The sequence below is a fragment of the Perognathus longimembris genome, chromosome 11 (genome assembly GCF_023159225.1).
Source record: "Perognathus longimembris pacificus isolate PPM17 chromosome 11, ASM2315922v1, whole genome shotgun sequence".
Taxonomy (NCBI): Eukaryota; Metazoa; Chordata; class Mammalia; order Rodentia; family Heteromyidae; genus Perognathus; species Perognathus longimembris.
Genome location: NC_063171.1, coordinates 13,389,021 through 13,403,806, shown reverse-complemented (window position 1 = coordinate 13,403,806; position 14,786 = coordinate 13,389,021). Strand labels below are relative to the sequence as shown.

At 34.2% G+C, this 14,786-nt stretch overlaps 1 protein-coding gene across 2 annotated transcripts in view; it reads right to left on the bottom strand.

Moving 5' to 3' along the window:
- Brinp3 (BMP/retinoic acid inducible neural specific 3) overlaps positions 1–14,786 on the bottom strand; it is a 435,670-nt gene that overhangs the window by 408,578 nt on the left and 12,306 nt on the right. The window contains exon 2 of one of the 2 annotated variants that reach the window (XM_048357694.1): positions 1,921–2,206. In XM_048357694.1, coding sequence (XP_048213651.1) covers positions 1,921–2,156 — 236 coding nt within the window. In that variant the 5' untranslated portion in view covers positions 2,157–2,206. Of the gene's footprint in view, positions 1–1,920; positions 2,207–14,786 lie in introns of those variants that run through there. The other variant, XM_048357695.1, reaches the window with a different exon arrangement.

Below are 14,786 nucleotides of genomic sequence, written 5' to 3'. Positions count from 1 at the left end.
TTTAAATATGATCATTGGACAAATAAAGTTCACTTTGCCAATTTTAAAAGAATTTGAATTAAAAGACTGTATTATGCACTTCATAACAACTATCAATGATTACAGAATCACTGTCTTTGTAAAGGTTTGCAGAAAGGTGTAAGACAAGTGAGCAATATAAGGACATGTCCCACTTGTTTGCTCAGCAATATTCTGCATATCCAAACATACTTGTTCAAGCCACAAAGATAAATACAAAAGAGGAATGAGAAACTCGTGGTTCATGAAGCCCTTTGTAAATGGTGTCCCATAATGACTGAAGACTCATAAGAATTCTTGTGAACAGTAACCAAACATTGTCATTTTCCAGTCACACTAGCTCATGACTATAATCCTATCTACTGAAAAGGCTGAGGTCAGTTGATCACAGTTCTAAGCCAGCCCAAGCAGATGAACTTAAAGGATTCTTATCTCTGATAGATGAGCAAAAGTTAGAAAGTTCATGACTGGATCAAGTATTTATTTCACCATTGTGAAAGAAAAGAATATGAGCAAGCTGGAGAAGGAGAGGCCTGGGCTTCAAACCCCAGAGGGGTGAGGGGAGGGTGGGAGGGCTCCTTTCTTTTCTTTAATTACTTTTTTCACCATTGTGAAAATGCTAATATGCCTTTTCTTCAACAAGGAAAACAATGTCATACCACATTTCTCAACCCACAACAATCTCATACATGAGACAACACTTTAGATCTTAGCTGAAAATATAGAAGGTTATGGAATCCTATTTTTAGTTTCAGTTTGACAAACTTAAAAAAATTCTTGAAGAAAGCTAAAATACTAGACATTCAGACAATCTGAAATTTAGTTAGCTTCAATCTGTAAATTAAAACTGACTCAAATTACATAAAAATCTATGAATCAGACATCTCTAACATGGATTGTTTCTGCTGAATTTGGAAAACAAAAATACTTCACTATTATTTCACTTAAACATTAGAATATATTCTTTTTTTTTCCTTTTTAGACGTGTGACAGTGCTTTGCCTCTGTAGCCTAATGAGCTTTTTAGTCTTTAAAATAGTACATCAATTATTATTTGGCAATTGGTGCAATTGGTTTAGAACTCTCAGTCCCTTCTCTAACTATAGAATACTCATAGGATTTATAATATTCTCACAATGCTTTAGGAAATAGTGCATACAGACCAGAAACACAGTGCCCTCTGGTGCACGTAATACATAAAATACAACACTTACATGACAATGGTTACAAAGATACCCCCATACACACAATAAAATTTCAAAATAAAAATAGCTAATGAGACTCTTATCTCCAATTAACCATCAAAAATCAGGAAGTGAAGCTATGGCTCAACTAGTAGTGTGACAGTCTTTGAGCAAAATAGCTAAGGGACAGTACCTGGGAGCAGAGTTCAAGCCTTAGAAACACCACACAAAGATACAAAGGTGAGGAAGGGGGGATACAGACAGACAGGCAGACACACACACACACACACACACACACACACACACATACACTCAGAGGAAGGGTTGAAGTAGGAAGGAGTAGAAGAAAAATAAGGAGGAGGAGGGGAGAGAGAGAAAGCACAGGAGGGGGAAGGAAGGGAGGGAGGGATTTAGTGAAAGAATGGTAACCTAGCTTGGTATAAGTAAGAAAGGAAAATCAATTTGAGAAATTTACTTAGCCTTATATAGTGGTATTCACTTAAATGCAATCTAGTATATCTGAGAGTGATTTTTAAGTGGTCACTATCATGTATTTTTCTCCTCCAAATACATCGCTTACTTTTAAATAGGAAGGAAACATCACTCTAGTACATAGTCTATAATAACAACCCTTTCTGACCATATTCCTTAGAATGACTTCGTTTAAACACAACCTTCAAGAATGATATGTTTGTTATTGCTTTCCGTTCACTTCATACCTGTATATCTTGTACCGTGTGCTAAATCCCTGACGGCCTCGATCCACAAAATCTGTGTATTCCTGTGCGCGATGAAACGGTCCCTTATCCGAAAGGAGCCAGTCGAAGGGGCTTGTGGCATGCTGGTCCGTAACAGCAGCAACCGCTAAAACCCAGCAATGAAGACTCAGTGCTATCCACTCCCATAGAGCCATCAGAGAGAACAAGTCAGCAACAGCTCTGCTCCGCCATATCATGCTTCCAGTGCGAACGTAGAGCCTTCATTCTCTTAGCTTTCCCTCAACACCTAGGCAAAACACACAGGCAATTCGTTAGCCTCTGGAAGAGCCATTTCTAACATTTAAGGTGCTGCAGTAGCTAAACTAATCTACTATAATGGATTTAAATTAAAAGATTGTAAAAGTGAACAATAAAACACAATCATGAGCAGTATACATCTTTCATATTTCATGTCCAGTAACGAAAAATACATCACTAGGTCATGACAGGATGTCAAAACAATGTCATCTAAGGGATTATTGAAACCTAGGGAATGATCAACAAAAGACACAATTATCAGGAATGTCCACGGTACTGTTATCTTCAATTAACCACTTGAAATCCAGAAGTTGTGCTGTGGCTCAATGGGTAGAGCACTAATCTTGAGTTGAAGAGCTCAGGGACAGCGCCTAGGCCTAGAGTTTAAGCCCCACCACCAACCAAAAATAAAATAAAATAAAACAAAAATAAAAGGAAACCATATACATAACACCTGACTATGACTTTCTTTTTAACAACCATAGCCATTGCTACTACTAAAACTACTAATAATATTAATCAATATATTTAGATTCTAACACAAATAGCTTTAATGTGTAGCATCTAAGAAATAGGCCCTGAAGCCTCTCTACCTGTGTGGAAACCATAGATCCCTCTACAAGATGATCTCTAACAGTGGCTTCAATACTTTTGTGCTTGAATTGTCTCAACTATCAAGAGTCTGTTACAAAGACAGAATGTGTTGTTACTTATGGACACTCAGGTAAATGCCTAGCACATGTTAAGGAGGGGCAGTAAATATTTTAAATTATACTTCATGTAAATATTGAATCATGTAATTGTACACAATCATATTTAACTCAAATGTTTGTACTGAAACATATGACTTTGTAGTATGCAGTATTGTAAAAGTAATACAAAATGAACATAAATAATGTTTAAGATCGAATTGTAAGGCATTTTAATTTTCTAATAGGTAATTAGCTAGAAGCACATTCATTATTATCTTAATCAGTTGTTCTGAGGATGCTTCATATTTTCTCATTGTTAAAGTAAATGTTAGTTTATATATTTTATATATTCCTGGTAAACTAAATGATTATACGTCCGTATATGTGTGTTTATAGAGTTACTTATATTTGCAATCTTAATACATGGGAGAACAAGAGCATTTTCTAAAATTGTATGTAGAGAATAGCCTAAATGCAATATAAATAAATATACTACTAATACGGTTAATTCATGTATTTTTTTCAACTTTGGAAACCTGGGTATATGTTGCCTTTTCTTCGAAAAATGAATTTAACATATGGAGCTATCGATCCTGGTCAAATTTAAGCTTATTTTGGTCACTTAAAATCACATTCAGAGGGGCTGGGGGTATAGCCTAGTGGCAAGAGTGCTTGTCTTGTATACATGAGGCCCTGGGTTTGATTCCCCAGCACCACATATACAGAAAATGGCCAGAAGTGGCGCTGTGGCTCAAGTTGCAGAGTGCTAGCCTTGAGCAAAAAGAAGCCAGGGACAGTGCTCAGGCCCTGAGTCCAAGCCCCAGGACTGGCCAAAAAAAAAAAAAAAATCATATTCAGAATATTTTTGTTTGTTTGTTTGTATTGTGTGGGTACATTGGGCTTTAACTCAGAGCCACTTGAGACACATCTCCACCTTTCATTGTCCTGGTTAGTGGAAGATGGAGTCTCACAGGCTTTACTGTCTAGGCAGGCTTGGAATCATAACTCTCCAGCATTTATCCTCCTGAGGAACTACAATTAAAGACACAAGTGTAGAGCTTTAAGTTCTCCTGAAGTAGTCTTTGAGAATTTTTTTGAGAGTTATAAAATAGAGGACAAAATTCCGAAGAAGATTCTCAGCCTTCCAGTTGTCCTCACAATAAGTGGTCATTAGTTTTAAACTAATGTACAAATGGGCTTAATTACCTTGTGGCAACAAATTACATAATTGAACATGTGAATCACCCCAATATAAAAAGCAATTTTTAAATTATTGCTGAAACCCATAATTTAGGTTTTGTTTGATTGATTTAATAGCCATATCAAGTCTTCCATTAGAGATAATTTTCTAATAGACTTGCCAATGACAAAATAATATTAGTGATTTATGCTCAACAAGATGCTAGAATATTTGTTGATCAAAAATAATGTAAATAGTTAAGTACTAATGTATTACAAAGAATGAAAAATCACACATATAATGTTGGGGACAGCTGCACCTTTAAGAGGGGACAGCTGGCTTTAGCTCATCCCCCCTCCTTCCGCCTTCAACCGGAAGAGAAGCCCCTACTCCTGGGGGCAAGCACATGTGTAGTGGCGGGGACCCCAGAAACCCAGTCCTTGGGGGGCTGTGGTCTCCGCCCATAGAGGAAGTTCCATGACATCACCTGAGGGACAGTCCTTTTAGCCAATCGTTAAGATCAAGTACCCCCTCTCCTGCGCCACTCTGTGGGTATATCTGTTAGCCCTTCCCTTGAATAAACCAGAATGCCCCAGAGGCTTTCTCTGGGACACCCACACGTCCATGTCTTCCTTGAGATGGGAAGGGGACACGGGTCTCGTGACCACACGCGAACTGAGGCTACCTGGGGTCCTCGCTCCTGCGATTAATCCCTACTGGCCAGAGGTCATGAGAGAGCGAGAAAGGACCACACACGGAAGAGGCAGACAAGCCCAGGACACCCCCCCCCAAGCGGATGGGGGGGGGTAGAGCGAAGCCCAGCAATATAAGAAAATTAAAATTAAGCTAATAGGAAAAGTAACTACCTATTCATTTATTTTGTAGAGAAAATTTTGTTGAATTCACTATCAGTGAATAATTGGACAAGTGACAAAATAATATCACTATACAATACCATCTGGAATATGGAATTACACATTTTTAAAATAAAATGAAAACAATAAACATTGGAGAAAGCTAAAAAGATAAATTATGTTCATTTTATAATGTTTTATTAAAAAGTAGGATTGCTAGAGTTTCCTTTTTCTGATATAAAAAGCAGTAAATATTTAAATATTTCACTATTTAAAAGTAGATTTTCAGGACAAATAAAACTCTTACTAATTATTATTATTTTTTTTTCCAAAATAATGGCGTGATGATTGTTTCTCAATACAATTTCATTTGCAAAATTCCAATGTCCTTGGAAAAGTCTAAGAAAACTTATAAAGAATATATATAAAGAAACATAAAAACATATAACAGAAATACTTCAAAATTTTGTAGCTCATAGTGTATATGACTTATTTTCTAGTATATAATAATTATGTTTACTTAGCAGAGGGCTTGTATTTATTTCAAATCATTAAGTTATCTACAATATTTATATATTAAAAGTAAAGCCATAGCTTAAGTAGTAGAGCACCTGGTGCAAACAAAAAATACTGATAAATGTATTTAAATTTATAAAACTCTGAAATTTTCATAATGATTTATTCAACATTAAAAGTGAATTTCTAATCTAGTTGAAAGTACACTAATGTTAACAAATACTAGGAATCACTGATGAATACCCCATATCATGAAGATCATGAATCCTGTAATAGAGGGTCATCTTTTTAAATAGTGTTGAATATTTTTACTAGTAAATGATTAGTGCTTGTTAAACAATGAACATTAAAAACTACAATTTTTTCCAGGCATTGGTGGCGTGTGCCTGTGATCCTAGCTACACAGGAGGCTGCAAATCTAGGATCATGGTTCAAAGACAGCCTGGGCAGCAAAGTCTGTGAGACTCATATCCAACTCAGCAGCAGAATACTGGGAAGTGGCCCTGTGGCTCAAAGAGCTAGAGAGCTATCAATGAGCAAAGAGCTCAGGGATAGCTGAAGCCCTATGACAGACAAAAAAAAAAAAAAAAAAAAAGACAGTGTCTGCTTTTTCTTTTGTGCTGGTTGTGAGCTAAAACTCTGCTACTAGGCATTGTTCGTGAACATTTTTTCCTCAAGGACAGTGCTCTGTCACTTGAACTGAAGCTACACTTCAATCTTTAAACACACTTTTTACTGGTTAGTTGCAGATAGGAATGTCATAGACTTCCTGCCCAGGATAGCTTTGAACTGTGATCCTCAGTTCCCAGCCTTTTAAATTAGCAAGGGTTACTGGAGAGAGACACTGGTTCAGTTTCTGCTTTTATACGTACACCTTGATTTAATCTTGTTCATGGTAGATATACTTGCATGAAATAATTACATCAAATACTTCATTTGAATAAGTTAAAACCCAATGAAAAGTTTTAAAAAATAATACAGCAAACATACATCTCATATTCTCTTTTGTTTTCTCTCCACCTTCATATATTTTTAAGTAATAAGCAAGTTCACTTGCACAATGTCCTAGATTTGCCTTCTAATATTTTTTAATGAATGGCTGTTTACTTCTCCACACAATAGTTACATTAATTTTCATTAATAGTGCAGTTAGTAAAATCAAGTTTAAAAATCTTTAAGGTAAAGTTTTAATACCATAGTAACTATTTTTATTTAAAAAGTCACAAAAATTATGTATTGGTATAAAATTAAATTAATACTATACTTAATCTACTTTATATTAAGTACATAGTGTATATTATATAATATTTTGTAATTATTTTATCATTATACATGCATAAATACCTTTTCTGTGATGTAAACTGAATATAACTGAATGAGCTTATCAATGACATATGACTTAAATTATAGTTTAAATATTTGCAGTAAGTTTTCACATATTCATCATAATAGTCCTATTGGTCATTTACAATGTGCAAAGAATAGTATGAAATTTTTCAAGTTTCAATGAACCACAAGTATAACTAAGAATATTGCTCCATATAAAGGAATTTACAATAGGGAATATTTTTTAATTTAAGGTAGTAGATACTGTCTATTGTCATCATGTTAGAAACCTGTAATTCTGTTAACTAAATAAGGCAGTCTCCTTGCATTTTAATCTTCATAGTTTCCCACCTAAGTAAATAATTACCTATATTCAAGTCTTGAAGCCTTTGAGCAAGACCTTCACATACCTTGTCCCTCACTGCATATACCCTGTCAATCCCGATCATCCATGTGCTCTTCCCCCTAGGAATGAAACACATCACTTTCTTTCATCCTACTCACTTGACTGGTCCTTTAGTTCCTCAAAACTACCATTGTTGCTCTGAACAGGACTACAGATAAAAATTCAGAACTCCTGTTCCCAACAATCTTGTGTATGGCTTTGTTAGGTTCTTGTTCTACAGTCATCTTACTAAACCCCATTTATGTGATTACAAGGTATGCCTTCTGGAAACCATCATTCAAATTTTTAAAAATAATTTATAAAATTATCTCCATAGCTTTGGCTCAAGTTGTAGAATACAAGCCTTGAGCAAAGAAACCCAGAAACAGCACTTAGATCTTGAATTCAAGTACACACACACACACACACACACACACACACGATTAATTCATCATTCACATCTACCCTGTTATGTGTTCTCCATTAACAACCAGACATCCAGCATCCTTTTCAGTGAAAATTTTAGTTATAAAACTTATCTCCATCTTTTTCTCCCTCAGAATCACTGTTTATGCAGTTCCCTCTGCCTGAACTACTATTTCTACTTATATTCATATTACTACTCTTGGCTTTTCTGTGAATCCTCAGACTGATAGATACTTTATTAATAAGGCTTTCTAAAATCTTCTGAGGCTGGTTGGTTATAGTTTATATTACCTTAACTTCTCCTGTTGTAAAACACCTAGTTCTATGTTTGGCTTATTGACCTCAGCGTCCTCATTCCCAGATTATCTATCTAAACTTTAGAATGAAAAAGTTAATTCTTAATATCTTTATGAGAATTCAACTGTTACCAAAGATCATGATAAAGTTTCTTAGGAAATATTGTTTGAGTGAATGAAAAGAAATAATTACTAAAGAATAATTTATTGATATGAATACCAAGATTTAGAAAAACGTACTATTAAGAAGAAAATTGTACAGAATATTTTGTGCATGAGCAAAGCTGAAATAGCTTTGAAATTTGAAGTGAGAAAATAATGTCTTTAAAAGATGACTTCTATGCCCAAAGTGTAAGTATAAGCTACCTGCTCAAGTAGTAGCAAAATAATCTATTTCTTTTTTTATGTTAAGCATAGAAAACAGATGGGAAATAGTTTTTAGTTTTAGGTAAAGTGATAAGGAGTTACCATTATCATGTATATGATTGTAGAAAAATAATATTTCTTTTTTTCTTTATTTAGTTCTAGTTTTTAAAAATAAAATTTATGTATGAAAGTCACAGTTCTTAGTCAACAGTGAAACATAAAACTCAAAATAGTATGTTACCCTGTGTTTTGATTGCTGATTCCTAGAAATATTATACAGACACTTATGTGGAATAGGGTATTATATTTCTCACTTTGGAAGGTCATGTACCAGGTATAATATTAAGTTAATTCTCCTCAAACACTGTACGGGAGAAAGATAGGAGGAGTAATTATAGCTGTTTATGTTGTTTCACAACAAAATTGAAAGCTAGTGATCTTTTTTTTTTTTGATATATCAAACATTTCCCTGATTTTACTGTTTCAAAAGCATCCAGCTCTGTTTGTGTGCGTGTGTGTGTGTGTATGTGTGTGTGTGTGTGTGTGTGTGTCCCTACTTGTTTGTTTAGGAAACAAAATGATTCCAAGGAATTAAACATGTGGTAGAGAAAGGATTCTATGATGGTAGTGTCAGATACAGCTGACACCATAAATACAACTACTTATAAGAAATGAAATGGGTATGGATTAGCATTTTCATTGCCACTGTTAATAAAACAAAATTGAGTATTATAAGATGTAGAAAGGAACAAAAAGTAAAAATAAAATAGTAAAAATAAAATAGAAGAACAGATCTTAGGCTACTCTAAAGAAGTAACATAAGTAAATATTAGTAGATTTCCTATGTCTATACTGTCTAATTTGATGTTTTCACTTAAGCTGATAGATTCAAACAAATATGACTTCATTTAATGATTTTAATCTATTACTTTATTTATTATTATTACTTTTTGCCAGTCCTGGGTCTTGAACTCAGGGCCTGAGCACTGTCCTTGGCTTCTTTTTACTCAAGGCTAGCACTCTACCACTTGAGCCACAGTACTACTTCCAGCATTTACAATATATGTGGTTCTGAAGAATCAACTGCAGGGCTTCATGTATACGAGGCAAGCACTTTACCACTAGGCCATATACCCAGCCCCTGTTTCTTTAGTTTGTAAGTGTAAGATTCAGATAACTGTATTTCAATTTTATATTTTATTTATTGTGTTGAAAAATATATGTAAGATCAGCTTAATTTAATTTTCTTACCTATTCTTCAGAGAAAAGTACAAGATTTATCCACTAGGTTTTGATTACTCAATCTTAAAATAAGTTACTATGTAGTACTGCCAAAAGAAAAAATATGTACTCATGTATACATATACAGAACTAATCTCTAAAAGGAAGAAATATAATAAAATTCAGAATTGATTGATAATATTTTTCTGAGATTCCATCATAACATTTAATTAGGTAGTTTTTTATGTTGTCAAAGCCAACAGAGAAGGACAAAAAAATTCAAAGGATATTTCCAAGATGTAATATTTAAAGGATTACTAGTGCGAAATTTAGAACTATACTTAAAATACATTTATATTATAATGCCATTTGCAAAGAAAGACTTGAGCATAAAAATGAAAATAAATAGACAAAGGTTCATGGACATTACCTCTCTAGAATTGCATTTAAATTTGAAGAACTGATTGGTAAATTGTAATATTTGAAGAACATATTGAAACAAAATGAACAGTGTTATACATCATTTAATATATACATAGGTCAATTGAGTTTCATTTTTGAATATTCATATTTTATATAATCTCACCAGCTGAAATAAAGTTTGTATGCATCAATTATTCAAAACAGTTAAAATATGTATGCCTTTATATTTTGTGAAATAGTGATTACAATTTATACTTTAAATTGCATGTGCTCCAAGAGTATTCCCTCAATGTAGACATTGATTATTTAAAAGCAATTAAACTTCAGATTTGTATAAACCAGAATTAAACTTGTTTTATTAAAAATAAATAATTTATCAATATATGAAGTTTCACACATTTTTCCATAGGTAGGCCACTTTTCATAGTAATATTTGGAATTGTAACTATCAATTATCTGCACTTCACTTGGAAGGGGGGTAATGGTAGGCTGATCTGTGTGCTTCTGTTGAAATAAGCAGTAAAATGTAGAATTTGGAAAAACGTGAATCTCATTTTTAGCTATATAAGTGATCACCAGGCACATCAGTGAATTACAATAAAAAGTAAGCTTTCTTTTCCTTATGCATCAACTATTCTTTCAAAAATCAGACTGTTTAAAACAAAAAGTAAAAGTGCTGTTATGGAATCGGAAGTAGAAAAGTATCATTCAACTCCTATAATCATTTATTTTCCTTGTTTTATTGTTAAACTGATACACAGCGTGGTTACAGTTTCATACTTTAGGCATTGGATACATTTCTTGTACTGTTTGTTACCTCCTCCTTCCTTCCCCCTCCCCCTCCCCCTTTCCCTGTCCCCCCATGAGTTGTTCAGTAGATTTATACTAAACAGTTTTGCAAGTATTGCTTTTGTAATCGCTTGTCTTTTTTACCCTGTGCCTCTCGATTTTGGTATTCCCTTACAGTTTCCTAGTTCTAATACCAGTATATACAGTTTCCAATGTACTCAGATAAGATACAGAGATAGTGCAGGTACAACCACAGGAAGGGCATGCAAGAGGATCATCAAAAATAAAAGCTACAGTTTCACATCACTTGTTGAAAGTAATTACAACAGTGATATAACACTTGTTTCCATAACATGGAGTTCATTTCACTTAGCATCATCTTTTGTGTTCATAAGGGTATAGCTATTCGGCTCTTTTGCTCCTATGCTGTGACCTGAATTTACCCAGTCATGCACTATAAAAAGTGAATGTAATCCATACTTAGTCAAATTAGCAATTCCTCTCAAATTTAAAGACAAATGTCTTTATGAGTTAATAACAGCATTACATTCTTTTGATAAACCTAGGCTGGATATTATTAAAATAAGTATATGTTAAATGTTCTCCCATTCATGAGAATTATAAAACTTTGCAACACGCTGCTCTTATTCTCTACACACCTTTCTTTCATACAGAGAGAGTAAAGAGATCTGTTGGCAGGACTTACATTACAGAATTACCTCTGGTCCCTAATGTTTAACATACTGTTAACATAATAATATCTGGAAACATATATGGAAATTGAATTTGTTTTATAAAACTTCATTGGCTGTTTCATTATAACTGTTTATTCTAGTTCCAGATCACACATATTTATCCATTCATGTTTCTTTATTGTACTTTCTAGCCCTTTTCTTCCTTTCCTCAAAAGAACTGAACTTCTTTGTCATCATATTGGATAGATTAAAGCTGTTTTTTTGAAAATATCCTTCTAGTCACTCAGCTGTTAAACTTGCATTCCAGAAAATACTTCTCCTTGATTATTCTAACTGAGCAGGCAATACAGTTGCACTGAATTACAACTTTAAGTGCTTTCCATCTTAATGAGGGTGAATATTCCTCTGAGGAGTATATATTGCAAAGGGAATTAATCTCCTGCTTGATCCTGTCAATACAATCTTGTCTTACCAATAAAGAGGAAGTTATATGCTCCATCTTAACAGTAGAACTGATTAGAATAAAATGGAGAGAAAATGAATTCCATTCTCTAATTCTGTCCAGCTCCTAGGGGAATACATTCATAAAAGCAGAAAGAATAATACTCACCTTGGTTAGCTGATGCATTAAAAAATATTACTTATTTCAATGTAGGTGATCATGTAAGAAAATGTCATTGTAAGAGCTAGATTGCAAATAATAAGAAAATGATCAGATTCTGAAGAAGAAAGGTCAAATGAAGGATATTTTGTAAATGTATTTAGGTTTTTAGAAACCAATTTAGGTTTAAGTAGATATAAATGTTTTGCCAGAGATGTTTTCTTTGATTGAAGGCTAGTCAGGCTGCTCTGAACTCTCCTTCCTTAAAATCCCTGACTTTGAGGCTATTGTGGAATGTTGCGGTTTAGGACAATTCCTGTGTTTCAGATAAAGGGAAGAACAATACATGGTTGTGTTCCTCACCATCTACCATGGTCCAGGTAATGTCTAATAGCCCTGATTTTAGCAAGAATTCTGATGGGTCTATTGAGCCAGAATAGTCCATACACCTCTTCTACATTTTCATCCATTATTTTTAACCTTGATGCTTGGTGACAATTTCCCTGTTTATCATGTTGTTTGCAAAAGGGAGCCAAATATAACATTATTTGCAAAACAATATAAAATCTCCATTAATAAAGTCTATCTTATAAATGTCAAGTTGATTATGGAATTAACATTTCTGCCCTTTGTGGGTACTATTTCGTATTAGAAAGCTTCAAAGTTTATGAAAATGAAATATTTCTTGTCATTTGTTTTTCAGGTAACATCACTTTTAAAGGAATTTGGGGACTACGGTTAATTTCTGATTCTTTTTTGTCCTTTTTTATTTTTTATTAGTTTTTTTAATACTTATGTAGTGTCAAAGTGATGTACAGAGAGGTTACAGTTTCCTACTTTAGGCCTTGGGTACATTTCTTGTACTGTTTGTTACCTCCTCCCTCACGTCCCCCTTCCCCCCCTTCTTCTCCTCCATGAGTTGTTCAGTTGTTTTACACCAAATGGTTTAGCAAGTATTGCTTTTGGAGTCCTTTGTCTTATTATCCTTTGTCTCTCAATTTTGATATTCCCTTTCACTCCCCTAGTTCTGATACCAGTATATACAGTATCCAGTGTACTCAGATGAGATACAGTTATAGGGCGGCTGAGATACAGTTATAGCATGAGTACAACCACAGAAAGGGGATATAAGAGGATTATCAACAAAAGAAGCTACGGTTTCACATGGCATGTTTAAAGTAATTACAACAGTGATATAACACTCATTTCCATAACATGGAGTTCATGTCACGTAGCATCATCTTATGCGTTTATAGGGGCATAGCTATTAGGCTCTTGTGATCCTCTGCTGTGACTAGCCTAAAACTGTGCTAATTATTAACTTTGAGGGAAATCATAGAGCCCATGATTCTTTGGGTCTGTCTCACTTCACTTAGTATAATTTTTCCAAGTTCTCCCATTTCTTTACAAATGGGGCAATGTCATTCTTTCTGATAGAGGCATAAAATTCCATTGCATATATGTACCACATTTTCCTGATCCATTCGTCTACTGAAGGGCATCTGGGTTGGCTCCATATTTTAACTAGACAAATTGTGCTGCAATGAACATTGTTGTGCTGGTGGCTTTAGTGTGTTCTTGTTGGTGGTCTTTTGGGTAGATGCCCAAAAGTGGGGTTTCTGGGTCATAGGGGAGCTCTATGTTTAGCCTTCTGAGGAATCTCCATACTGCTTTCCAGAGTGGCTGAACCAGTTTACGTTGCCACTAACAATGAAGTAGGGTTCCCTTTTGGCCACATCCTCTGAAACATTTATTATTGTTAGTTTTCTTGATAAAGGACATTCTTACTGGGGTGAGGTAGAATCTCAATGTTGTTTTGATTTGCATTTCTTTTATGGCCAATGACATAGAGCACTTTTTCATATGTCTCTTAGCCATTCTCATTTCCTCATCAGAGAAGTCTCTTTTTAAGTCTTTTTAAGTCCACTTGTTAAGTGGACTGTTGGTTGTTTGCTGTTTTGTTTTGGAGAAATTTAATTTTTTTAGTTCTGCATATATTTTAGATATGAGGCCTTTGTCCATTGTATGGCCAGTAAAGATCTTTGCCCAATTTGTGGGCTTTCTGTTTACACTTAATTTCAAAAGTTTTCTTAGGCTATTGACAAAGGCTCACTTCAGTAATTCTAAACACTCAGGAGATTGAAACCTGGAAGATTTAAGTGTAAGCCCAGTTAAAGCAGTAAAGTTCATGACACTCAATCTTCAATTAACCAGCCCAAAAGCTACTCTGAAGGCATGGATCAATGTGTAGAGTTACAGCTATAAACAAGCAAAGTACCAAAATTTTCTTCAGTAACATACTAAGTGCGGATTTATGGAAGTATATTCTATACTTATGTCCTTGAATTTATGGACCATGTCCTTGTCTTTGGTTTTGCTAGGTTGTAGGAATACGTGTGTGTGTGTGTGTGATGCATTTGTACATAGTGCACGTGTGTGTGCACGCACATAGGTGTGTTGTTTATTTTAAATACAATAATACTACCCTGAAAATAGAACCATATCACTTATTCAAAACAAACCTTCCTTATTTTGTACTTAAAAGTGCACTTGTGAAGAACAAGAGGGGGATAGTATCATAAAGTAAAATAATGTAAATCCAGCAATGAGACCAAAATGTAAAGGGGCATTAACCAAATAGGAAAAATCAATTAAGCTGCATAATTAAATGTTACTGTTCTGACAGTGCACACAGGAAATAAAAATGTGTGCAGTTTTCATGGATGATTCAGTAAACTTTTTATTAAAGATTAGCTTTACTTCTGATTATTTGTGCTATAGGAAATCTTAGTATTTTAA